At 39.8% G+C, this 27,706-nt stretch overlaps 2 protein-coding genes and 1 pseudogene across 3 annotated transcripts; all 3 read left to right on the top strand.

The window, feature by feature from the left end:
* Window positions 1–759: 759 nt before the first annotated feature.
* On the top strand, window positions 760–22,513 carry LOC120298658 (interferon-inducible GTPase 5-like). 2 transcript variants are annotated; one of them, XM_039322622.1, is made up of 2 exons: window positions 760–841; window positions 20,839–22,513. In XM_039322622.1, exon 2 carries the CDS (start codon window positions 20,866–20,868, stop codon window positions 22,099–22,101), a length of 1,236 nt encoding a protein of 411 aa, XP_039178556.1. In that variant the 5' UTR covers window positions 760–841; window positions 20,839–20,865; the 3' UTR covers window positions 22,102–22,513. The 2 variants fall into 2 exon arrangements, with proteins under 2 accessions (XP_039178556.1, XP_039178555.1); XM_039322621.1 differs by lacking the exon at window positions 760–841 and adding an exon at window positions 18,367–18,501.
* On the top strand, window positions 1,373–4,902 carry LOC120298663 (interferon-inducible GTPase 5-like). Its single transcript, XM_039322632.1, has 2 exons — window positions 1,373–1,471; window positions 3,187–4,902. The coding sequence occupies exon 2, from the start codon at window positions 3,214–3,216 to the stop codon at window positions 4,399–4,401; it is 1,188 nt and encodes a 395-aa protein (XP_039178566.1). The 5' UTR covers window positions 1,373–1,471; window positions 3,187–3,213; the 3' UTR covers window positions 4,402–4,902.
* LOC120298665 lies at window positions 12,211–13,324 on the top strand (annotated as a pseudogene).
* Window positions 22,514–27,706: the final 5,193 nt, after the last annotated feature.

Raw genomic sequence — 27,706 nt, 5'->3', positions numbered from 1 at the left:
TGGACAGCCACCTGTCTGAAATTGTATAGGCTCTCCTGCTCGAGCAGGGGGTTGACTAGAAGACCTCCAAAGTCCCTTCCAACTCTGTTATTCTATGTTGTATGTTCTGCTCTGGCTACTGTATTAAAAGGGAAAACAGGTATGAGGGGAGGCCATTTTGATATCTGATATTTTCAATGATATTTTGGTTCCCACACGTCCCCACCCAGGCTACACGAAATGCTATAATACCAGGTTCACACGGTCCGTGTATGGAAGATAGAACTTGACTTTACCTTTTTTGTGGTGGCTTCCAAGGGCACACATTGAAATCTTCGTACCACAATACAAAATTGAATGAGCAGTACAAATGCATGTTGTAGTTAGTCCTAGAAAGAGAGAATGGATGAGCCAGCCTTCATCCCTCTGACAACGAAAAACAAGTAGGTGTTTATGTAGACCAATCTGCCTGGCTGGGAATTCTACCTGTTGAAGTCTCACACCTGCAATATTGCCAAGTTTAATAAAACACTGTTTGTTTCACAGTGTCCGTCACTGTACTTGCAAAGAACGAAACTGGTGCCAGTCCAAAGATACTTTCTTTTTCCTGTAAATCAGCTGCTTTTAATGCTGGACTCCATAGGAAATTCAGGTTTTGATAGGCAGGATTCCAGTCATGCAAAATGGGAGGAACGTTTTTATCATTTGAAGAAATATGGAACTTAAGAAACAAAAAACAGGACATTAGGGGGTTTATCAGAGAGATGCAGTCCTTCTGATCGGAGGAGTCTGGCTCTTTTTGAAAGCGATCAACACCAGCCTGCCGAGAGACCTTTGAGAATTATTCCTTTTATAAAAGCAAGTAAGTATTTGTATACACTTTCCCCCTCTATAGGTTTAGATATTGTGGATTCTGTACTCCTTGCTTTCAAATTCTCTGTTCTCTTTTCAGTTTCTGCTGATCTTCCTATAAAGCAGCCTTCAATAGCATTTCCTTTCTCCTAAAGATTGTGTGCATTAGGAATCTGTGAATGGCTGAAAACCCTTCAGCGTTAAGGAAATCCATGCACCCTTCTTCCCTCATTTCTGGACCCCAGGTTTTTGTGGGTGGCTTTGGGGAATCAGCCAAAGAAGCAACAACACATTTCCCTTCCCTAAATTGGGTGGTGCCTTCTTTGGGTCTACACTGGATTGTTGGGCTGGACTTTGATATACTTAATAACTGGGTTTGCTTAGGTTTGTCCTCCGCTGTTGTAACATGAACCATGCCTTGCAAGTCTGAAAGTACTTCAGAGAGGAAGAGAGCATTAGAAATAAACGTATACTGGTTCCTCCTTAACTGTCTTGGGTTCAAGAGGGAGGGAGGGAGGGATTGAAATGACCATCAGGCTTCCAAGATTTGGTAACTAGAGTTTTGTAAACAGAGAGATATGAAATTCTTCACCTTCGTTTTCTTTCCCATGGGTGAAACCGCTTCAAGGAAGAGAATAGAGTATGTATGAAAAGAAAGAACAAACGGCCAGAGATGTAGAGTGATCTTAAGAGGAGGGGTTGGCTTTGTCTGCCTGAGGAGGAGAACATCTGGAAAGCTTCTTGCTCCCCTGGCAGGCTTTCACTCCACCTCACCTCTTTGGACATTGATCCAGGCAGAATTGTGGTTGCAATTATGAAAGGCACCAGTTCATTTTTGAGCCCAGTTTTTTTTTGAGGGTGGCTTTGGGGAATCAGCCAGAGAAGCATCAGACTTTTCTCCCCTGTGTTTGTTGATATCTTCTTTGGGTTTACACTGGATTTGGGGCTGGACTTTAGTTCAGTTAATAAATAGATTGGATTGTGTTTGTGGCCAGGCAGATATTTTCTCAATAAGAAAGGAAAGCAATGGAATATGTATATACCGGTGTATAAAAAGAAGAGCTGAGGGGGGTTGTGGGGTGTCAAGGGTGTGTGTGTGTTGGTTTTCTCTGGTTGGGGAGGAGAACTTCTGGAAAGCTTCTCCCTTCCCTGACTGGTTTTTCATCCCCCCTTCTTTGGACATTCATCCGGGCATATTGGTGTAATTATCAAAGGCACCAATATTAATAGTATACGATTACAACTTGACCTTGACACACAATAGAAAGAACAGACAGACAAAAGACAACTTAGCCAGCAGTAATAATGTAAACGGAGCAAGAGGCACAAAAGAGACCCTCTCTAGTTTTTTGGTAAAACTGAGAAGTGAAGTACTTTCATCTTTGCAAGAGTGATTTCAGCTTTAGCAATAGCATTTAGGCTTACATTTTGTTCATAGTGCTTTATAGCAGTCTCTTGGAAGTTTACAATGTAGCAGCATTATTTGCATATTGACCCCAACAATTTGGGTCCCCATTTTACCAACCTTGGAAGGATGGAAAGCTGAGTCAACCTCAAACCGGTCAGGATCGAACTGCTGGCGGTGGGAATGCAGAGTTAGCGGCAATGCTGCATTCTAATCACCAGGGCTTTGGAAAGATTTAAGACCTTTAGAATTTAGACCAGATAGGAAACATGATCAAATGGCTTATGCTACTTTATTGTAAGGTTACATTAATGGAATTTTGCAAGTTTGAAAGTACTTCAGATCCTTTCAAAGAGAAAGGGAAGATTAGAAAGAAGCTTAAACAGATTCCTCCTTAACTGTTTTGGGATCTAGAGGGAGGGAGAGATTTAAATCACCATCAGGCTTTCAAGATTTGGTAACAAGAGCTTTGTAGACATGAAGGGCAAGCAGAGAGATATGAAATCAATCACTTTCATTTTCTTTCCAAAGTCATCCGCCTTCTCCAGTTATGTTTATTTTTTTAACTGATTTTATGCCATCAAATAAGTTTTATCCCCTAGTGACCACATAAATGCATATTCTCCAATCCCTAATATATTCTTTCAAGAGTCCTAATGGTGCATTCAGTTCCACTATAATTGAATTCACCCCTTTGCTGCTCATTGTCCTCTTCTCTTCTTTCCTTCCACTTTTCCCACTATCAGAGAGCTGGGTCTTCACATCATGTGTCCAAAGCAGGATAGAACCTGGAATTTGCACCTCGGTGAAAACTCTGGGTTGATTTGTTTGATGATCCTTTGATTTGTTTTTTGGGCTGTCCACGATATTCTTGGTGACTTTCTCCAACTTCAACCCAAATTCCAAGTGCCAAACATAGATGATTTCCCAATGTTTCTTTTCCTTTCCAGATAATCTGCACAGAACAAAGAGCAACAATGGGCAATCTAGTTGTAAAGGATTATCTAAGGAGAGAATTTGAAGACTTAAGGAGTGATTTGAATCAGGGCAGTATCCCCAAAGTGGCAGCTGAATACCAACAAAGTTTAGATGAAATGCAAAATCTGCCCCTTGATATTGCAGTTACTGGAGCTGTGGCTGTTGGTAAATCCTCCTTTATCAATGCCTTCCGAGGAGTAATGGATGATGATAATGACGCAGCCGAGGTTGCAGCAGTAGAAGGAACCAAAATGCCAAAGCCGTATCCTTATCCTTCTTTTCCCAATATTAAGTTATGGGACCTTCCAGGGATCGGAACACCTAAATTTCGGGCAGCGGAATATATGAAGAAGGTCCAGTTTGAAAGATATGATGTCTTCCTTATCATTACCTCTGATCGCTTCACTGAAAATGATGCTTTGCTGGCAAAGGAAATACAAAGAATGAGAAAGAAATTTTATTATGTGCGCGCCCGTATTGATGAGAGTATTAAGAATGAAAGCAGGAAAAGGGATTTCAATGAGATGAAAACCCTGTCAGCCATCAGGAAATACTGTGAGGATGGTTTGAAAAAGGCAGCTGAGCTTTCTGAAAGAGTATTTCTCATATCCAACCATCATCCACACATGTATGATTTCCCTCTCCTGCAAGAGAGAATGGCCGCTGAACTTCCTGACCACAAGAAGCATATTTTAACACTGGCTGTGCATATTTTCTCTGAAAGTGAATTGATGAAGAAAAAAGAGCTAATGAAAGCCTATATAAAGAAGGTAGCGTTGGTATCTTGTGCTTGTGGAGCGGTGCCTCTCCCAGGTCTCTCTGTGGCATGTGATGTTGGAATTTTGATAGATGCCCTGAGACGTTTCTGTCATGTGTTTGGCTTAGATGACCGGTCCCTCCATTTTCTGGCTCGTCAGACGGGAAAAGAATTTGAAGAGTTGAGGTTGGCTATTAAGAAAACCCCGTTACTCAACACAATAAACACAGAATTGGTTGCTTCTCTCTTGCTGAAGTCATCTGTTTGGGTAACTGTGTCAATGGTGGAACTGGCTCTTAAAATTATACCTGTTCTTGGTTCTCTGATTGGTGGAGCGAGTTCATACCTTGTCACCTGTCATTTCCTGAACAGCTTTCTTGATGATGCTGTGGAAGACGCCCAAAATGTTCGGGCAAAACTTCTTGAGTGATCAGAGTCCCAGGGAAAGTCCCAAGACAACCCCAAACCCCATTTGAAGGGGACCGTCAAGCAATTCATCAAAATGAAAGCAGGGAGAGGAAAATAATAATATGCTTTAAAGTCTTATTGGAACTATCTATCTGCTTGCTCATTTTAGTAATTCTCTGAATGAAGTATGTGCTTGATCACCCTAGGAGGAAGTGGGTAACTCTGTCTGCAGATATTTCCATGGGAAGTTAGAAATTAAATAATTATCAATATTGGTTTTCGAGGAATGCTTTTCTTTTCTTCTTTTCTGTCTTTGGTTTTTTTCTGTTATATTTTAGCAAAGTGGAGATTATTGTATGAAATTACAAAATTCATGATCCTTTATTTTTAAATACGAGGAAAACAACTCAACAGAGACTGTGTGGGGTATGTCATTAATGTTATACTTACCATTAATAGCATAAGTACAATAATTGTTTTTGGAAATATATCTCTTCCTTAAATAAAAAGCATTTTAAAGAAAGATTCCTATTTTGTTATCCAACTATGTAACATTATCTCTGCTGCCAGGAAACAGCCAAGTTCAGAATATCAAGGACCCATCATCATGCATTCAGTTCTACATACAGGTCATCTTCAGGGAGTTCTTGACTTATGACCATAAAATCCACATGCTTTAAATTGTCAAGGTTGAGAAACACTGCTCTATTTATACACACACGTACAGATACATATGTATATTAATCACAATCCATATTGTATACATAGCAGAAGAAAGAGTCTTGAGAGCTAACAAAGTTGATACTACATGGTACAAAGCTATTACAGAATCTAGTTGTTCTGCTTCGGATACCACGAAGCTTCCTCCCAAAAGGCAACAAGAAAAACAGGTCATGCACAGCTTGTGGAGTGTCCCTGACCATACTGCACACCCTGGTCAAGCATCTCTTATATTGCTATGTAAATAGATTTCCTCCATGACAATCTATCCCTCACCTGTTCTTTCAAGACTCTTCATGATGCATTCATGACCACTGTATATGAGTCCATCTCCTTTGCTGCTGATCAACCCTTTCTTCTTTTCTTCCCTTCAAGTTTTCCTCCCACCAGAGCCTTCTGCAGAGAGCTGGGTCTTCACATCATGTGTCCAAAGTCAGTTCATTTGAGCCTGGACATTTGAGCCTCGGTGAGAACTCTGGGTTGATTCCTTTGATGATCCATTGGTTTGTTTTCTTGGCTGTCCACGGTATTCTCCGGGGTCTTCTCCAATTCCAAAGTTCAAAGTTCCTGACATAGCTGAGAGACAGCCCAGTGTCCCTTTTCCTTTCCAGATATTCTGCACAGAAAAAAGCGCAGCTATGGGCAGTAGAGATCCTATAATCAGAGAATACGAAGTCTTAAAGAGTAACTCCCAAGAGAGGTTAAATGAAATGCAGTATTGGCCCCTTAGTATTGCAGTTACTGGACTGGCAGGGGCTGGTAAATCCTCTTTTGTCAACGCCTTCCGGGGTGTAAGCGACAAGGGTGAGGAGGCAGCCAAGGTTGGGCCAGAAGAAAAAACCTTAGAGCCAAAGGCGTATCGTCACCCTTTTATTGCCAAAATAACAATATGGGACCTTCCAGAGATCGGAACGTGCAACTTTAATGCAGAGAAATATCTGAACGAGGTCCAGATCGACAAATACGATGTCTTCGTTATTGTCGCCTACCACTGCTTCCTTGAAAATGAAGCTCTCCGGTGGTTAAAGCGGTGGAGATGGCGGCTACTTTGTAGCCGTCCTCCTGAGAAGGTGTCAGATCCGCGGAGCACAGCGTTTACCAGCTGGCCCGCGGCTCGCAATCCCCTTCCCGGGCGAAGGGAAGGGGTAGAGATCGCATGAATAGAGGTAGAACCTCTTAACTCTCCCTGGATTTTTATTTTTAGGGGGGTAGAAAGAGGGTTCCCTCAGAGTTCATTGCCTTCTCCGCCTCTCAGCTGTCTTTGTTTCTTCGGAAACAAAGCGAGACGCCGCTACCATCTCCGTACTTAAAGAAACCGTGAGTAATCTTAAACCGGACAGAACTGTTTAAAGGATTTTATTTATAGTTTAGCTTTATTTTATTTTTTTTTTAGTTTATTTAGTTTATTTAGTATCTGCTGATTTTTTTTTATTTTTTTTGAGCTTTCTCTTTTTTTTCGGGCGGAAAAGTGAGAGTGAAAGTAAAATGGCGTTTTGAAAGTTTTTTTTCCTTTAAAAGACGGATCGGCTGAATTGTTGTTTAATACTGCTTTTTTTTTACTTTTTTTACTTTTTTATTCTTGGGGACTTTTAGATTGATCTTATTTTATTCTATTTTATCTTATTTTTAATTTTTTTTTTGGATTACTTATTTTTATCGGTATTTTTAAGAAGAAAGGAAGATAAATTAAAATGGCTTCAAAACGACAACCAGCTACTGCAGCTTCTAAAGTAACTTCTTCTCCTGCTACTTCTACTGTGCAACAACAACTTAAAATAATACCCTCAGTGCAGCAACCTAAATCCACTCCACCTTCACCTCCCCCATCTGGCACATCAGCACAAGACATTAAAGAAATAATGGTAAGTGCTGTTTCACAGTTTAGGGAGGAAATGAAACAACTTTTGGACCAGAATAAATCTGAAACTAAGGAGGAAATGAAGAAAGAGATGAAGGAGCTTTTAGAACAGAATAATGCTATTTTGAGGGATGATATACTTCTAGCTCTATCTGGAATGGCCTCAGTGGTTGTGAAGCTGGACTCCAGAGTAGAGGAAATTGAAGAAACAGTTGAACTTTTGGATTATAAATTTCAAGATATGGAGAAAAAAGTGGAGACTTCACAAGATGATATTCTTATGTTCCAGTATAGACAGATGGAATATGCTTTGAGAATAAGGGGTCTGAAAGAAGATAAAACTCAAGATTTGATGGAAATGGTGATTAATGACTTGGCTGTTATTTTGAATATTGATAAAGAAGAGTTACGTGGGGATGTGGAAAGAATTTATAGAGTTAATTCTTGGATTGCAAAACAGAGGAATTTGCCTAGAGATGTGGTGATATATTTTGCTAAGAAGTCTTTGCGAAATCAGATTCTACAAACTTTTTATAATAAAAGATTTCAGATTGCTGCCCAAGATATTATTATTTTAAAGGAAATTCCACCTAAAATTTTAAGAAGCAGAAAAGATTTTGCTTTTTTAGTAAATGAACTTAAAGCAAGACAAATGCCATTTAGATGGGAGATTCCGATGGGCATTGTTTTGAGCCATGCGGGGACACGTTATAGACTTAATACAGTTGCTAAAGCTAAGGAATTTTATAAAACGGTCCTGGGAGCAGGCTCTCCTTTGCCCATGATGCATAAAGTCTTGAGTGACAAAGAGATGGAACAGAAATCTGAAGGTACAGGGATGATGACTGCTGGACAGGTGGTATGGATGTCTCAACCAGAGGTTAAAGAACAGAGAATGACCCGTGCAGCACATAAACGTAAAGAAAAAGAACAACAGAAAAAAGAAAAAGAAAAAGAAATTGAAGAATCTACTCAGCAAATTGCTTCAGTGCCGGTGGGAGGAGCAAGACCCAAAAGCTCTGCTACATATTCATCAGCAGCAGAATTTGAGCGGATCTTCTCCAGGCTGAAGGCCAAGGGAGATGGCAAAGCTCCTGTCCTGGAATGTTAATGGATTAAACATTCCTCAAAAGAGAAAAAAAATTTACCACTATTTGAAACAACATAACAATGATATTATTTGCTTGCAAGAAACTCATATTACAGCTAAAGATCAAAAATATTTAAATAATCCTCGCTTGGGATCTCATTTTGTATCTCCCGCCCCTGGGAAGAAAGGGGGTGTGGTAATCTATGTTAAACAGAATTTATCTGCTACCTTGTTAGAATCAGATCCTTACGGAAGATATGTTATGCTTGAACTTGGTTTATATGGCAAGAAAATTCTTATTGTGGGGTTGTATGCACCAAACCAGCAACAGGAGCAATTTTATAGGTTACTACATCAGAAAATAACTTTGTTGGACTATAGATCTGTGATTTTAATGGGAGACTGGAATGGTGTCTTAGATATACAAATGGACAAAAAAGGCTCTTCTACCTTTTTTAAACAGGCTAAATTACCTAAAGCCTTTTTTGATATGAAAGAAGATTGGGAATTGAGAGACTATTGGCGTGAACGTAATCAAGAAGAAAAGGATTTTACGTTTTTCTCAGATAGACACCAATCTTTCTCAAGAATTGATTTCTTTTTGATCACAACAGATTTATACAACAGGGTGAAGAATGTAAAAATTTTTCCTAGGACATTGTCCGATCATAGTCCAGTTTGGATGGAACTGTTTGTAGAGAAGGAAGATAGGAGATCCTGGAGGGTGAATGAGAATTTATTTAAACAAGAAAAAAATGTTCATAAATTAAAGGAATGTTTAAAGGAATATTTTACTTTAAATATGAACAAGGGAACATCAATGTCAATGGTCTGGGATGCAAGTAAAGCTTTTATGCGTGGTATTTTGATAAAAATGAATAATTTGCATAGACAGAAACAGACTCAGAAACGGAAAGACTTGGAAGAGGAGATTAAATTAAAAGAGAAACTTTTAATTTCAAATCCCTTAGATGAAAAGGTTAAAGGAGCTTTAAAATTGTTAAAAACACAATTTAACATGCTGATGGCTGATCAAGCTGCAACTAATTTGCTATTTATGAAACAAAATACATTTTGTAATGCTAATAAACCAGGGAGATGGTTGGCTTATCAGTTAAGAAAAAAACAGAAACAGAGGAATATAGATAAAATAAATTATAATGGTAAATTGGTTTATCAGAAAGAATTGATTAAGAAATCTTTTTTAGAATACTATCAAAAATTATATAAGGGTACTAATATTCAAATTACAGATATAAATAATTATTTAGGCAAAGTTAACTTTCCTAAATTAACAGAAGATCAGGAAAAAAAGATTAACGGTTTAATTACTAAGGAAGAAATTGTTACAGCTATTAAACAATTGAAATTGGGCAAAGCGCCGGGTACGGATGGGTTGACATCTATTTATTATAAAGCTTTAGTAGAAGAGATGACTCAACCGTTGTGTGAACTGTTTAATAATTTATTACAGGGGTTAGAGATCCCTCCATCCTGGCGTAATGCATTTATATCATTGATTCCAAAAGATAGTCAAGATCTTACTTTGCCTAAAAATTATAGGCCTATATCTCTTTTAAATGTGGATTATAAAATTTTTGCAAAAATTTTAGCTAACAGGCTTATGGGGATCTTGCAGCAGTTTATACATAGGGATCAATCGGGTTTTATAACTGGAAGGTATATGAAGAATAACGTTAGACAAATTATTAATTTATTAGAGTATTTAGAAAAGAATAACCAAGTCTCTGCAGGCCTGATATTTTTGGATGCTGAAAAAGCCTTTGATCAAGTGAATTGGCAGTTTATGCTGTGTTTAATCAAGGAGATGAATTTTGGACAAAATATATTACAAGTATTATCCAATATATATCAAAAACAGACTGCTCAAATTATTGTAAATGGGGGTTTGTCAGAGGCTTTTGTAATAGAAAAAGGAACAAGACAGGGATGCCCGTTGTCTCCGTTATTGTTTGTTTTAACACTGGAAATTTTGTTGATTAAAATTCGGGAGTCTCAAGAAATAAAAGGAATAGAAATTAATAAAAAAGAATATAAATTAAGAGCCTTTGCAGATGACTTGGTTGTTACTTTGTCTCAACCTGTTTCTTCGGTGGTGAAATTATTACAATTGATTCAACAATATGGACGTGTTTCTGGCTTTAAAATTAATAATAATAAGACCAAAATATTAGCTAAAAACATGACTAATGGTGATAAACAGGCTCTAGTTAACTTAACAGACTTTGAAATTGTTGATAAGGTAAAATATTTGGGGGTTACATTATCTGCTTCTAATGTAAAATTGTATAAAAATAATTATGAAAAGCTGTGGATGGAGGTACAGAAGGATTTAAAAAACTGGAATAATTTACAGTTATCCCTTATGGGCAGAATTGCAGTTATTAAAATGAATGTCCTGCCAAAGTTTATTTTTTTGTTCCAAATGTTACCTATCTTAAAGAACGAACGTAATTTAGATGAATGGCAAAAAGGTATTAATAAATTTGTTTGGGCAGGGAAAAAACCAAGAGTGAAACTTAAAATAATGCAAGATTTTCGTGAGAGAGGTGGACTCAAGGTACCAAATATGAAATTGTATTATGATGCTGTAGTATTGACATTGATTAGCGACTGGGTGAATTTAACAAATACAGAAATACTTCATTTGGAAGGCTGGGACCTATTTTTTGGATGGCATGCCTATTTAATATTTAATAAAAAAGTGGATTGGGTTTTTAAGTCTCATATTATAAGAAACTCTTTGCTAAGAGTGTGGAGAAAGTATTATAAAAGTGACTTCAAAATACCATTATGGGCTATACCTCGGCATGCCATAGAAGGTATAAGGAAAGGGGTAAATATGGACAAGGTCTCTTACGTACAGTTATTAAGATGGGATGGCCAAGACTGGCAGTTAAAATCTTTGGAAGAATTAACACATGAAAACTTAACTTATTCATGGTTCCAATATAGACAAATAGTGGATAGATGGAAGATGGATTGTAAAATGGGCTGGCTTAGAGAAGATGAAATTTTTTTAAAACAAGTAAGAGATCAAAGGCCAACCCATATTAAGAGAGTTTATGGGGTTTTAGTGGAATTAGATTCAGAACTTGAACTAGTTAAAGATTGTATGATTAAATGGGCACAGAATATTGGTGAAACGATTTCAATGGATACTTGGGAACTTATTTGGATAAGAAATGTTAAATTCACACAAGCGCAAAATTTAAGAGAGAATTTTTATAAGATGTTTTATAGATGGCACCTTGACCCAAAGAAAATGTCCATTATGTACCCTAATCTACAGCCGAAATGCTGGAGATGTGGATATTTGGATGCTACCTATTACCATATTTGGTGGACGTGTAAGCATATAAAAGCTTTTTGGATTAAGATATGGTGGAATATTCAAAGAATTTTTAAAAGGAGGGTAAAATTTACTCCGCAATTATTTTTACTAGGTATTGTTATTGACTGTGATGCTAAGGAGGTTATATTGATGTTAAATTTGATTACAGCCGCTAGGTTGTTAATAGGACAATATTGGAAGAAGGAATCTTTGCCTACTTTACAAGAATGGTTTCATAAAGTTTCGTATTTGGCAGAAATGGCAAAGATTTCGGCTTTCTTAAAGGAGCAATCTCAAGAAAAATTTTTTGCGGTATGGGAAAAATGGATAAATTTTATACAACATAATTTGGATATGGAAAAATATTATTTAGCCTTTTTATAATTTGTAATGATTGTTTTTTCTTTCTTTCTTTCTTCTTTTTCTTTTTTATATATATACATTTTTTATGTATTATTATTCATATATTTTTTTTTTTATATATATATATGCTTTATTCTTCGTCTACTTTCTTCTTTCTTCTTTCTCTCTCTCTCTTCTCTTTTTATTTATTTTTTTTTCTTTTTTAGTATATATTATTCATTTTAAAGTTTATGTTATGTATATTATTATTATATATATTATTATTGTGATTTTTATTATTATTATTAATTATTTTATAAATTGCAAATGTTATTTTTAAAATATTTGTTAAATAATCCTATATTCAGTTCTGGGAAGTCGGGGGGGGGTGGGGTGGTTGGGGAGGGGGGGGTGGATTTTTATTTGTAAAACTTTTGAAAAATTTCAATAAAAAAAAAAAAAAAAAAAAGAAAATGAAGCTCTGCTGGCAAAGGAGATAAAAAGAAAGGGAAAAATGGTTTATTATGTCCGTACCAAAATAGACGTCTGTATCGAAGGCGCAAGGAGGGAAAGGAATTTCAACGAGGAGAGAACCTTGGCGCAGATCAAGAAATATTGTGAAGATGGTTTGAGAGGGGCCGGGGACCGTTATGCAAGTGTATTTCTGATATCCATATGCACTTGTATGATTTCCTTGCCTTGAAACACAAAATAACCGCTGAACATCCAGAGCAGAAGAAGCTTGTTTTAAAACTGGTTCTGCAGATCTTCTCAGAAGAAAATTTGAAGCAGAAAAAAGGGAAAATGAAAGTCCGAATAAAGAGGGATGCGTTTGTATCTGGCACTATTGGAGCCGTGCCTATTCCGGGTCCCTCTCTTCTTTCTGATATTGGAATTTTGCTGAATGCCCTGAGACGCATCCGCAGTGAATTTGGTCTAAATGAAAGGACCCTTCGTTTTCTGGCCCTTGAGACGGAAAAAGAATATGAAGTGCTGAGGTCAGCGGTCAGGAGAACCCCCTTAGTAATCAATAGGGAATTGGTGCTTTCTCATTTGAGTAAATCCTCTGTTTGGATGGCTGTGTCGGTTGTGGAACTGGGTTTTGATTTTATACCTGTTGTCGGGTCTGTGTTCGGTGGAGTGAGTTCATTTGGTGTCACATATCACTTTCTGAACAAGTTTCTTGACGATGCTATAGAAGACGCCCAAAATGTTCGAGCAAAACTTGAGGAATCAGACTTCCAGGACACCCCAAGCCCGTCTTGAAGGAGACAGTCAAGCATTTCATCCAAATAAGAGGAGGGGGGAAAATAATAATAATATGCTTCAATGCCTTATTAGAACTATCTACCTGCTTCTTCTTTTAATAATTCTCTGATTGAAGAATGTGTTTGATTATGCTAAGAGCAGTTAAGTATCTCTGTCTGCGGCTATTCCCATGGGAAGTCAGAAATGAAATATTTATTTATATTTTGGGGGAAATTCTTTTCCTTATCTGTTTTCTCTCTTTTGCTTTTTTTTGTTGTTGTTCTTTTTGTAACAATGATCAACAATAAACTAGTGGAGCTTTTGCTGCAAAATTCATAATCCTTTTTTAAAAAAATATCAAAAACAATGCAATGTACGGTCTTAATCTTATTAATCTTATATTGGTGGTACAAATTACTCTCTTAATCTTATTAATGTTATATTGAGCATTAACTGTATACGTTCAATAATGATCTGTTCACCCACATTTTTTTAGAAAAAATATCTGTTTTTTTAAATCAAAAAGAATTTTATCCAGTGCTGGAGTTGGCCAACCAAATTGAGGGGGAACCACTACAGAAGCTGCTAGAACAGTGGTGGCGAACCTATGACATGGGTGCCAGAGGCGGCACTCAGAGCTCTCTCTGTGGGCATGCGCGCCATCACCCCTATCCTAGGCCTTCAGCTGGGTATTATAAAACCTTTTTGCTTTAGGCCTCTGCCACCATGTGCAAAAAAAAAAAAAAAAGGTTCAATCAGTTAATTACAACTTCTTGCGAGGAAAGAAAAAGATCTCGCAAAGTTGGAATTGATTGATTGAACTTTTTAGTCCCACCCACTCTGCCATTACCACTGTAGCCACGCCTACCCAATGGGCCACACCCAGCCAACGGGCCACACCCACCCAGTAACCAATGATGCATAAGTGGGTTTTGGGTTGTAGTTTGGGCACTCGGTCTCTAAAAGGTTCGCCATCACTGTGGTAGAAGCTAGTGGCCTGCATTGCAATTTATCCACTGTAATATTTGCAACTCACAAACTGAGGAACAAATAGTTGGTGAGCTTGTGAACAAAGCTGTCTGGATGTCCCTTGGCTGAGAACAGAAGGTTCAAAGGCTCTCTCAAGGCAGATAAAACAAGCTCGAATTGAAGAGAATCTTCTGTAGCTCAGGGTTGAACTTTGATCTCTCTGAGCTTGGTGTGTTGCTTGCAGACGTCTCATTACCCCACGAGGTAACATAATCAGTGCTGCAAGCAAAGAGCCAAGGTCAGAGAACACCAAGGACTCCACAGAATAAGCTCAGTTCTGCATACAGGCCCTCCTGCCATTTGTGCTGGTAAAACCTGACTTGGAGATCCCTGATTTCCCGTGAAGGAATTATTCCTGGTTTTAAAGGCATCTGATTTGTACAACACACCCGTTTTGTCTCAGCTGTGCTCCCACTTTACAAAAGTTGCAGAAGTATTTGGACTTTTCTCCTCTGGTGGCTGCAATTCTACTATTGATTCAAGAAAGAATTATCGTCTTAATGTCTTAATTATCGTCTTCATGGAAAGAAACGTATCAGATACGTTTCCATGGAAACGGTGACGAAGCTTAAGGAGAACTTAATGCGCCAATTAGCACATATCCCTTCTATGTTTCTACAGCTAATCTTTAACTTCTTTGAACCTACCATAGAATCTTTCCTTTTTTCCTCTTTGCCTCCCGGACTACCCGCACAGTTGTAACGCTACAAGAATCAAACCAACCGAAAGAGGGACGCTCTCTCTTTCCTACATTCCTTTGCAAGTCCACGGAAACGTGTTGAGAAGGAAAAGCTGACAGATCAGCTCCACAGAAACAAAGGGGCACCATTCTTACGGTAGATCGTAGAAAAATCCAGGGAAAGGAGGGTTTGTGGTTCTCTGGGAAACAGTAAAAGTTTCCCCTGTCCAGTCATGTTCAACTCTTAAGGCAGTGGTTCTCAACCTTTTTAATGCCGTGACCCCCAACCGGTCGTAAGTCGAGGACTACTCAACCGGTCGTAAGTCGAGGACTACTCAACTGGTGCAGCACCGTTTGCAGAATGGGACTTTTGGCAGGCTCAGCAGGGCAGAGACAGCCTGGACAATTCATATTGGCTTTTGAAAGCCAATAGAATTAGACTCTATTCAAGAGAGTCTATTCTATTGGCTTTCAAAAGCCAATAGAATAAAAGGGAGTAGCACAGCTAAGGAAAAGGGGAAAAAATGGCGGACTGCATTGTTTGGCGACCCCCGTGAAATGGTCGTTCAACCCCAAATGGGGCCCCGACCCACAGGTTGAGAACCACTGTCTTAAGGGGTGATGCTTATTTCCGTCTCTTAGCCCAGGGAGCCAGTGATGTCCAGAGGGATTTCTGTGGTCATGTAGCCAGCATGACGATAAGCCCACCGAAATTTTTCTACTTGCATTTTGCCTTGCCTTCAGAAATTGTGGGTGCCCCATTGCTGGAGGCTTTTTTTTTTTTTTTTTTATTAAAAGTTTTATAAATTTTACAAAAAAAACAAGAACAATACAGAACAAAAAACAACATATACAAAAGAAAAAAAAAATTAAACAATACATATAAAAAAAAAAACCCCACCCCACACCCCTCCCAAAAACCCTCCCTTCCCCCCCCCGAGCTTCCCAGAGCAGAATATAGGCTTAAGAAATAATAAAAAAAAAATAAAAATTAAATTAAAAACTCTATATTTATATATATAAAAAAGATATCTATAATATATATAAAAATAAAACTTATAAAAAGGCTATATAATATTTTTGTATACCCAATCTAAATTGTATAAATTTTATCCATTTGTCCCAGATAGCAAAAAACTTCTCTTGAGTTTGTTGCTTTAAGAAAGCCGAAATCTTTGCCATTTCTGCCAGATAAGCTACTTTAAAAAACCATTCCTGCAATGTAGGCAAAGATTCCTTCTTCCAATATTGTCCAATTAACAGCCTCGCGGCTGTGATCAAGTTTAACATCAATAAAACCTCCTTTGTATCACAATCTGTAACAATACCTAACAAAAATAATTGCGGAGTAAATTTTACCCTCCTTCTAAAAATTCTCTGGATATTCCACCATATTTTGATCCAAAATACTTTTATCTCTCTACATGACCACCAAATATGATAATAGGAAGCCTCCTTATAACCACATCTCCAACATTTAGGTTGCACGTCAGGGTACATGTAAGACATGTTTTGTGGATCAAGGTGCCATCTATAAAACATTTTATAAAAATTCTCCCTTAGATTCTGTGCTTGAGTAAATTTGACATTTCTCACCCAAATAGTTTCCCAGGTGTCCAATGAAACTGGCTCACCAAAGTTCTGCGCCCATCTAATCATACAATCCTTAATTAGTTCCGTTTCTGAGTCCAATTCAACTAAAACCCCATAAATTCTCTTAATGTGGGTTTGTCTTTGATCCTTCAGTTGCTTAATAAGATTTTCATCTTCTCTAAGAAAACCCACCTTGCAATCCATCTTCCATCTATCTAGTAGTTGCCTATATTGGAACAAAGAATAAGTAAAATTTTCTTGTGCTAATTCTTCCCGTGATTTTAATTGCCAGTTTTGTCCATCCCATTTAAGTAACTGTCTATAAGACACAATATCCATTTTAACCCCTCTTTTTATTCCTTCTATCGCATGCCAAGGTATAGCCCATAATGGTACTTTAAAATCACTTTTATAATATTTTCTCCAAATCCTAAGTAAAGAAATTCTTAAAATATGAGATTTAAAAGCCCAATCTATTTTTTTATTAAATATTAAATCGGCATGCCACCCATAAAGTAAATCCCATCCCTCTAGATAAAGTATCTCAGAATTTGTCAAATTTACCCAGTCACTAATTAATGTTAAAACCACCGCATCATAATATAATTTCAAATGTGGTACCTTGAGTCCACCCCTCTCACGGAAGTCTTGCATAATTTTGAACTTAACCCTTGGTTTTTTCCCTGCCCAAATAAATTTATTGAGACCCTTCTGCCACTCATTTAAATTAATCTCATTTTTCAAAATTGGTAACATTTGAAACAAAAAAAAAAACTTGGGTAGAATATTCATTTTTATCACTGCAATTCTTCCCATGAGGGATAATTGCAGCTTTTCCCAATTCTTCAAGTCTTTCTGTACCCCGACCCACAACCTTTCAGAATTATTTTTAAATAGTTTTGCATTAGAAACAGACAGCATCACCCCCAAATATTTTACCTTATTAACAATCTCAAAACCCGTCGAGTTAACCAAAATCTGCTTCTCCTGACTAGACATATTTTTAGGTAAAATTTTAGTCTTATTTACATTAATCTTAAAACCCGAGACCAAACCATAATGGTGAATCAACTGTAATAAGTTTACTACAGAATAATCAGGTTGCGACAAAGTAACAACCAAGTCATCCGCAAAAGCTCTCAACTTATATTCTTTTTTATTAACCTATATTCCTTTAATTTCCTGAGACTCTCGAATTTTGATCAATAATATTTCCAATGTTAAAACAAACAACAATGGCGATAAAGGACACCCCTGTCTAGTACCTTTCTCTATTGTGAAAACCTCCGACAAACCTCCATTAACAATAAGTTGTGCTGTTTGTTTTTGATATATTACCTTAAGGGCTGGAGGCTTTAAGAAGAGACTGGACAGGCACCTGTCTGAAATTGTATAGGCTCTCCTGCTCGAGCAGGGGGTTGACTAGAAGACCTCCAAAGTCCCTTCCAACTCTGTTATTCTATGTTGTATGTTCTGCTCTGGCTACTGTATTAAAAGGGAAAACAGGTATGAGGGGAGGCCATTTTGATATCTGATATTTTCAATGATATTTTGGTTCCCACACGTCCCCACCCAGGCTACACGAAATGCTATAATGCAAGGTTCACATGGTCTATGTATGGAAGATAGAACTTGACTTCACCTTTTCTGTGGTGGCTTCCAAGGGCGCACATTGAAATCTTCGTACCACAATACAAAATTGAATGAGCAGTACAAATGCATGTTGTAGTTAGTCCTAGAGAGAGAGAATGGATGAGCCAGCCTTCATCCCTCTGACAACGAAAAAAAAGTAGGTGTTTATGTAGACCAATCTGCCTGGCTGGGAATTCTACCTGTTGAAGTCTCACACCTGCAATATTGCCAAGTTTAATAAAACACTGTTTGTTTCACAGTGTCCGTCACTGTACTTGCAAAGAACGAAACTGGTGCCAGTCCAAAGATACTTTCTTTTTCCTGTAAATCAGCTGCTTTTAATGCTGGACTCCATAGGAAATTCAGGTTTTGATAGGCAGGATTCCAGTCATGCAAAATGGGAGGAACGTTTTTATCATTTGAAGAAATATGGAACTTAAGAAAAAAACAACAGGACATTAGGGGGTTTATCAGAGAGATGCAGTCCTTCTGATCGGAGGAGTCTGGCTCTTTTTGAAGGCGATCAACACCAGACTGCCGAGAGACCTTTGAGAATTATTCCTTTTATAAAAGCAAGTAAGTATTTGTCTACACTTTCCCCCTCTATAGGTTTAGCTATTGTGGATTCTGTACTCCTTGCTTTCAAATTCTCTGTTCTCTTTTCAGTTTCTGCTGATCTTCCTATAAAGCAGCCTTCAATAGAGTTTCCTTTCTCCTAAAGATTGTGTGCATTAGGAATCTGTGAATGGCTGAAAACCCTTCAGCGTTAAGGAAATCCATGCACCCTTCTTCCCTCATTTCTGGACCCCAAATTTTTGTGGGTGGCTTTGGGGAATCAGCCAAAGAAGCAACAACAAATTTCCCTTCCCTGCATTGGGTGGTGCCTTCTTTGGGTCTACACTGGATTGTTGGGCTAGACTTTTGATATACTTAATAACTGGCTTTGCTTAGGTTTGTCCTCCGCTGTTGTAACATGAACCATGCCTTGCAAGTCTGAAAGTACTTCAGAGAGGAGAGAGCATTAGAAATAAACGTATACTGGTTCCTCCTTAACTGTATTGGGTTCAAAAGGGAGGGAGGGAGGGATTGAAATGACCATCAGGATTCCAAGATTTGGTAACTAGAGGTTTGTAAACAGAGAGATATGAAATTCTTCACCTTTGTTTTCTTTCCCATGACTGAAACGTCTTCAAGGAAGAGAATAGAGTATGTATGAAAAGAAAGAACAAAAGGCCAGAGATGTAGAGTGATCTTAAGAGGAGGGGTTGGCTTTGTCTGCCTGAGGAGGAGAACATCTGGAAAGCTTCTTGCTCCCCTGGCTGGCTTTCACTCCACCTCACCTCTTTGGACATTGATCCAGGCAGAATTGTGGTTGCAATTATGAAAGGCACCAGTTCATTTTTGAGGGTGGCTTTGGGGAATCAGCCAGAGAAGCATCATTCTTTTCTCCCCTGTGTTTGTTGATATCTTCTTTGGGTTTACACTGGATTTGGGGCTGGACTTTAATTTAGTTAATAAATAGATTGGGTTGTGTTTGTGGCCAGGCAGATATTTTCTCAATAAGAAAGGAAAGCAATGGAATAAGTATATACCGGTGTATAAAAAGAAGAGCTGAGGGGGGTTGTGGGGTGTCAAGGGTGTGTGTGTGTTGGTTTTCTCTGGTTGGGGAGGAGAACTTCTGGAAAGCTTCTCCCTTCCCTGACTGTTTTTTCATCCCCCCTTCTTTGGACATTCATCCAGGCATATTGGTGTAATTATCAAAGGCACCAATACTAATAGTATCCAATTACAACTTGACCTTGACACACAATAGAAAGAACAGATAGACAAAAGACAACTTAGCCAGCAGTAATAATGTAAACGGAACAAGAGGCACAAAAGAGACCCTCTCTAGTTTTTTGGTAAAACTGAGAAGTGGAGTACTTTCATCTTTGCAAGATTGATTTCAGCTTTAGCAATAGCATTTAGGCTTACATTTTGTTCATAGTGCTTTATAGCAGTCTCTTGGAGGTTTACAATGTAGAAGCATTATTTGCATATTGACCCCAACAATTTGGGTCCCCATTTTACCAACCTTGGAAGGATGGAAAGCTGAGTCAACCTTGAGCCAGTCAGGATCGAACTGCTGGCGGTGGGAATGCAGAGTTAGCGGCAATGCTGCATTCTAATCACCAGGGCTTTGGAAGGATTTAAGACCTTTAGGATTCAGACCAGATAGGAAACATGATCAGATGGCTTATGCTACTTTATTGTAAGGTTACATTAACAGAATCTTGCATGTCTGAAAGTACTTCAGATCCCTTCAGAGAGGAATGGAACGTTAAAAAGAAACTTAAACTGATTCCTCCTTGAACCCTGATTAAGGGGGAGGGAGGCAGGGATTGAAATCACCATCAGGCTTCCAAGATTGGGTAACTAAACATTTGTAGACATGAAGGAAAGCAGAGAGATATGACATTCTTCACTTTTATTTTCTTTCCAAAGTCACTCTCCCTCTCCAGTAATCTGATTTTATGCCATTAAATAATTTTCATGCCCTAGTGACCACATACGTAAATTTTTTCCAAGACCTTCTATCCCTAATCTGTTCTTTCCCGAGGCATAATGTTGCACTCAGTTCCACCGTAATTGAGTCCAACTTTTGCTGCTAGTCGTCCTTTTCTTATCTTCCCTTCCACTTTTCTGAGCATCAGAGCCATCAGCAGAGAACTGGGTCTTCACATCACGTGTCCAAAGTAGGATAATGTGAACCTGGACCTTTGTATCTGGTTGAGAACACTGGGTTGATTTGTTGGCTGATCCACTGGTTTGTTTCCTTGGCTGTCCACGGTATTCTTTGGGGTCTTCTCCAACCTCAAATTCAATGTGCCAGACGTAGCTAAGAAACATCCCAATGTCTCTTTTCCTTTCCAGATAATCTGCACAGAACAAAGAGCAACTATGGGCAATCTACTTCTAAAGGATTTCGTAAGGAGAGAATTTGAAGACTTAAAGGATGATTTAAATCAAGGCAGTATCCCAAAAGTGGCAGCAGAATACAGAGAATGTTTAAATGAAATGCAAAATCTGCCCCTTAATATTGCAGTTACTGGAGATGGGGGTGTTGGTAAATCCTCCTTTGTCAATGCCTTCCGGGGTGTAAATGATGATGATAAGGAGGCAGCCGAGGTTGGGCCAGGAAAAGAAACATTAGTGCTAAAGGCATATCCTCACCCTTCTTTCCCTAATATAAAAATATGGGACCTTCCAGGGATTGGGACATATAAGGTTAAGGCAGCAAAATATCTGAAGAACGTCCAATTTGAAAAATACGATGTCTTTATTGTGGTTATTTCTGATCGCTTTTCTGAAAACCAAGCTATGCTGGCGAAGGAAATACAAAGAATGAAGAAGAAATTTTACTATGTGTGTAGCAAAATGGATATCACCATCAACAATGAAATGAGAAGAAAGAATTTCAATATGGAGGACACCTTGACGTCCATGAGGAAATATTGTGAAGAGAGCTTGAAAGAGGCAGCTGCAGTTTCCACAAGAGTGTTTCTGATATCCAGTCGGGAGGTGCACATGTATGATTTCCCTCTCCTGCAAGAGACAATGGCCACTGAACTTCCTGACCACAAGAAAGATATTTTAACACTATCTATGCATATTTTCTCCGAAAGTGAATTGATGAAGAAAAAAGAGCTAATGAAAGACTATATAAAGAAGATAGCATTGGTATCTTGTGCTTGTGGAGCCATGCCTCTCCCGGGTCTCTCTATAGCTTGTGAAGTTGGAATTTTGATAGATACCCTGAGATGTTTCTGCCGGGTGTTTGGCTTAGATGACCGGTCCCTCCGTTTTCTGGCACTTCAGACAGGAAAAGAATTTGAAGAATTGAGGTCAGCTATCAAGAAAACGCCGTTACTCAACACAATAAATGCAGAATTGGTTGCTTCTCTCTTGATGAAGTCATCTCTTTGGGTAGTTGTGTCACTTGTGGAACTGGCTTTTGATTTTGTACCTGTTCTTGGTTCTTTGGTTGGTGGAGCGAGTTCATACGTTGTCACGTATCATTTTCTGAACAGCTTTCTTGACGATGCTGTGGAAGATGCCCAAAATGTTCGAGCAAAGCTTCTTAAGCAACCAGAATCCCAGGGAAAATTTGAAAAAATCTCTCAAAAGCCCCTTTGAAGGAAATAGTCAAGCATTTCATCCAAATGAAACAGGAGGAAGAAAATAATAATGTTTCAGTGCCTTATTATTTTCTTGTTTTTAAGAATTCTCTGATTGAAATATGTGCTTGACCACCCGGAGGGCAAAGGAGTACCCCTGTCACAGATATTTCCTCAGGAACTCAGAAATTAAATATTTATCTATATTGTTTGGGGGTAGTTGCTTTTCTTTTTTTTGTTTTTTCTCTTTTTCTTTCTTTTCTGTTCTATTTGTAACCATTCTAAATAACAAAAGCAATAGAGAATTTGATATGATGATGCATATTACATAACAATTTTTGAAAAATATGAAAAAAACCCACAATATACTCCGCTTGAGATATCTCATTAATGTATTAATAAAAAGAATTTTAAATAAAACTTTGAACGTAGGTTTTGGTTAATGAAATTGAAGGGGGGAACCTCAGAGAAACTGTTAGAAGCCACTGGACTAACTTGCAATTTATCCACCGTAACGTGTGTCAGCTCATTTACAAACTGAAGAACAAATACTTTGTGAAGTTGAGACAAAGAGGTTTGAATGTCCCTTGGCTGAGAACAGGAGAAGCAAGAACTCTCTCAAGGCAGGGAGGAAATAAGCTTGAATCACAAAGATTCTTCTGAAGGCACTGACCAGACAGCCATTTCTCAGGGATGCTGTAATGGGAGACACAGGTTGGACAGGGGAGAGGAGGAATATATTATTAAATCAGAAAGGAGATTAAATTGTCCTGGGTGCAAGAGAGAAGGAGGGAAGGTTCCATGCTCCAGTAACTAGACCAAGGAGATCCAAAGATGCTTTTTTCCCCCCACAAGGCAACTGGACTTTCTTGTTTTTCTTTGAAGAATGTTCTAGACCCTGAATCAAGATGCTTTTGTAATCCAAGGCCAGACAGATAACTCAAACAAAGATGATTGTAAAACAGATATTTATTCAGGAATAATGCTGAACTCACATAGTTCATCTGAATGTTCCATATCTGTTCATCTTTATAGGTAAAAATCAATAATTCCTCCACATTCTAGCATGGGTTAAGACCGTGTGTGTTCTCCGGTGATCTCATGCTTATCTCAGACAAAGACATTCAAAACTGGCACGTAGCCAGGATATCCTGTGATGAACTTAGTAGCCCCTCCTACTGACCTGTTAACATAGGCTTCACTGAGCAGCTAAACTATATTACCCATAAGCCATCTCTTAAGGAGACAGCACTTAACCTGATAAATGCCAAACATTCTAACATACAGGCCCACCTAACTGGCTGATCCAGAACAAAGAAGCTTCTTGGATGAGAAGCAAAACATCTTCAAAGAAAAACAAGAAAGTCCAGTTGCCTCATTGCCTCTTCTGAAGGGGTTATATTTCTCAGGGATGCTGTAATGGGAGCCACAGGCTGGACAGGGGAGGGAAGGGTTTACTGAAGCAGGAGAGAATGATTTCACTTTAATTGTCCTGGGTGCAAGAGGGAGGGAGGGAGGGGAGGGAAGGAAGGTCTCACCAGGCTTCCAAGGTTCAGTAACTAAACCAGGTAGAGTTCCCATCATTCTTGTGAAACCTGTTTTCTGGCCTGACCAACTGAACATGCCCAGCCCAAAATTGGCCAGGTTCAATGAAAGGTGGGGCAGACAGGTGAGTCTGCCTCCCCCCTGCTTTCTCTCACCTGAATTATTTTTCAATAAAAGTGGAAAGGAATCCTCCAACCAAGCAGAAGGTACATCTGGGGATTCAGAAGTGAGGTGGCTCCAGGTTGGGCTATTAGGAGTCTCCCCGGCTCTTCTGAGATGTGTCCAGCCCAAAACTGTCTCCTGGGTGTGAAAAGATTGTGCAGTTGGGTGGATTCAGGCAGGACTGGAAGAATCCCTCCAGGTGAACTGGAAAGTGGCTGATCAACAGACCTAGTTATGTGCCAAGGGTTTGTCAAGATGGGAGTTGCCATTTACTCTGGGAGGATTCCCATGGCCAGTGCAGGAGGCAACCAGCCTGTAGTCTTTCGTGTCCCACACTGGGTAGTGTGATCGACTTCTTCTCAGGTTGCCAATTTCATAAATTTTATAGGATTGTTGACATTCCAGGTGCCAGAGGGGTGGAGAGGGAGGTCTTGGGGGGGGGAAGCATTGTCCTCCCTCCTCGGTTGCCAACGTTCTTGTCCAAGGGCAGCCAGCGGCCAGCTGCATCCTCCAAGGTACATCCCCATGCAGCCTGGCTAACATGTTTCTGCTCCAGATGGGCTAGCTAGGCCCTTAGAAACCCATGGGAGAGGGAGGTAGCTGAGGTAGCCATCAAGCCCCCTTTGAAGGAGATAATTTCATCCAAACGAGAATAGGGAGAAGAAAGTAAAAATATATTTCAGTGCCTAGTTAGAATTCCTCTCTCCAATTACTTGTTTTCTTGCTTCTTTTAGTGATTCTCCAACTGAAGTATGTGCCTAAATCTCCTAAGAGCAAATAAGTAACTCTGTCTACAAATGTTTTCATGGGAAGTCAGAAACTAAATGTTTATTTCTGTTATTTGGGGTGATTGTTTTCTTTTCCATTTTTTTTCCTTTTGGTCTTTTTTCTATCTATTTTAACAATGATAAATAAAATGGAGATTTTGCTATTAAGCTCAAGTATTCATAATCCTTTTAAAAATATGATTAAAAAACTCATTGTATTCTTTCTGAGGTATGGTATTAATTATTATAATGATCATTTCCCAGAATTCCTCAGCCAGCATGCTGCTTGTTGAAGTCCACACACACTGGCTGGGGAATTCTGGGAGTTGAAGTCCACAACTTCAAGTTTCCAAGGTTGAAAAACACTGTCGTAGTCAGGCACAACTCTGCCTTTATTCAATTGAAATTAAGTTTTTGACTCTCTCTGCTGTGAAGAAGGGAAGAAGGTAGGTCTTCTTGCGTTTGGGTTAAAAGTGGAAAAAAATGGGACCAGATGCCTTTGCCAAGGATGGGAGGGTGTGTGTAGAAGGATGAACTTCCAGAAAGTTCAGGTCCAATGACAAGGGCATAATTTATTTTCGCTTGGTCTCACTGCAGGTTATATAACTTTGGCACATTGGCAATTGCAGCAGGTGGGGAAAAGGTTTGCTGGCTGGCATGTAGGCTTTGTAGGCATAAACAAAGGATGTCAGAGCAAGGAGACAGAACAATGGTGGTTTCTTCTAGGCTTGGCAGGAAGTGTTCCTGGAACGAAAGGCAATTGGAGGGGATGTGGGCCAGAGGAGCAGCAGCTGGAGAGGCCAGGGCCCAGACCATCCATGCTCAGAGGCAACGTAGAAAGCAAATACTCACCTGAGAGACTGAAGGAAAATTTCAATTTGGTTTAATTTCCTACAGCTGCATGGCTGCTCATTGTCCTCTAAGCATGACAAAACCGCCCTGCCCCCACCTCTGCCCTGCCCCACCCCACCCCCCCGCCTGGCCACTTACTGACTCCATGGCCCACCACAGATCACCCAGGTGGCCCAGCAGCACTATGGCAGCCATGCCCTCTGCTCACGACCCACAGCATCAACTGCATGCGACAGGGCATGAGGGCAAAATCTTGTCCCCGTTGCCCAGCTGCCATGTCCTTGTCTGCGCTGCTCCATGTGAGCTGTGACTCTTCTCCAAGGGGGCTGCTGGTGAGGACGGGACCACAGGGGGAGGCGGGGCTGGGGCGATGGCACCCGTGCCCACAGAGAGCACTCTGAGTGCCACCTCTGGCACGTGTGCCATAGGTTCACCACCACTGGTATAGATTTACATTTCTAAATTTAGATATTGTTAATCTTAACAGTAATGGCATAACTATACAGGCATTTTTGGAAAGCTTCCACTCCAGCCTTGTGGGAGCAAAAGACTCACATCCCACCTAAAAGTGACACTTGGTTTACCTGTTCTACTAGGAAGCTCTAACTGGCTCTCCCATTTGGAATTGCCTGAGGGAGACTTAAAGGTCATTGACACCAACCCAAAGGCACGTGAACCAGGAGGTTAAACACGTGCTATTTTAACATTCTCTACGTATTTCCGGCCTGGAGGCTGGTGAAGCAGGGGGACCTGGTGTGAATGAGCCAGTTTCCAGACAGGATCAAGGAAAGGCTTGATGACAGTGTGAAAGGCACCCAAATGTTTGGGCAAAGCTTGTTGAGTGACCAGAGTCTCAGGGAAAGACCCAAGGCAGCCCACCCCCTTGAAGGAAAGAGTCAAGCATTTCAGTCAAAAGAAACGGGGAAGAAAATAATATGACTCAGCGCCTACTTAAAACTATCCATTTTCTTGCTTGTTTTAACAATTCCCAGATTGAAGTATATGCTTGATCACCTTAAGCAAAAATAAGTACTGCTGACTGCAGAGGTTTCCATGGGAAATCAGAAATTAAATATCTATTGTCTGTCTGTCTGTCTGTCTGTCTGTCTGTCTGTCTGTCTGTCTGTCTGTCTGTCTGTCTGTCTGTCTGTCTGTCTATCTATCTATCTATCTATCTATCTATCTATCTATCTATCTATCTATCTATCTACCTACTTTTCGAGCTGCCCATTCCTTTGCAAAGGGTCTTTGGTGGTATACAGGTTCAATATCAAGCCATAAAAACAGCATATAAAATTTAAAAGGCGAGGATGGATTAAAAGCAGTGTGCAAGTTATTTAAAAGGTGGTTGGAGGGGTTTAAGGTCATCACCAACCAACCCAACAGCTACATGCTCCTCTGTGTGGCCCACGTTTGTTTTTATACCTTTTCAGAGGGCCATGAAAGTGGGGAACTAGATCATTTCTGAGGCAGAGGTCCTTGCCACATTCCTGGCGCCAACAGGAAACAAGACGTTGAGTTCACAGGTAGATTGGTTTATTAGGGTATACTCTGGCATGGGAGCTCTAAGCTATAGCAAACAAAGTCAGCGCTAGGAGCAACTGCCTCCCAGTGCTCTAAATAGACGCCTCCCGCCTGGGCCCACCCCCACCCACCTAACCAGCATCTGGAACAATGAGCATGCATAGTCAGTTCACAACAGCAGCCTTCTGATCCTGGCAAACATCCCGGCATGAGCACCGGCATGACAGCAAGGTAAGGTAAGCGAGGGCAGGTTTCAAACTCCCCGATGTTTCTCTGCACCGAGCAGCTGTTTGGCGAAGCAGGGAACAGCTGTGCCAGCAAACCTGGAAGTTCGGCCGGCCACCATTATCATTCAGGATGGCCTTGTAGCTGCACTCCACAGGACCCCTGGCCATCACACAGGTACAAGGGAGAGAAAAGGCTGTTGCTGCCATCCATCCTGCTGGACCCAGCCATGCCTCCAATGCTGCCATCCGATGTGTCCTTGCCCCCTCCCCCCTCCCATTAGTGGCAAGCCCACAGGGGCTTGACAGGTGCCCCCCCCCACCAGGGCTCCATCTGGAAAGGCAAGGAGAGATGTGTGATTAGTTATTGCTTATGGCAGTTTACTCAATCAGCTTCTCCCCCAGTTTATGGGGATTCTCCCCACCCACATACATCCATGACAGGGCACCCCTTCCACCGTACCAGGTACTGCAAGCAACCCCAGTGGACTCGAGAATCTAACACCTCATCAATCTCATATTGGTCCTCTGAGACGGGACCTGTTGACTG

This window comes from Crotalus tigris, unplaced genomic scaffold, assembly GCF_016545835.1.
Source record: "Crotalus tigris isolate CLP2741 ecotype Arizona unplaced genomic scaffold, ASM1654583v1 scf7180000024119.3904262, whole genome shotgun sequence".
NCBI classification, from domain to species: Eukaryota; Metazoa; Chordata; class Lepidosauria; order Squamata; family Viperidae; genus Crotalus; species Crotalus tigris.
The sequence above is the reverse complement of the archived record's forward strand: the minus strand, read 5'-3'. Positions and strand labels throughout refer to the sequence as shown.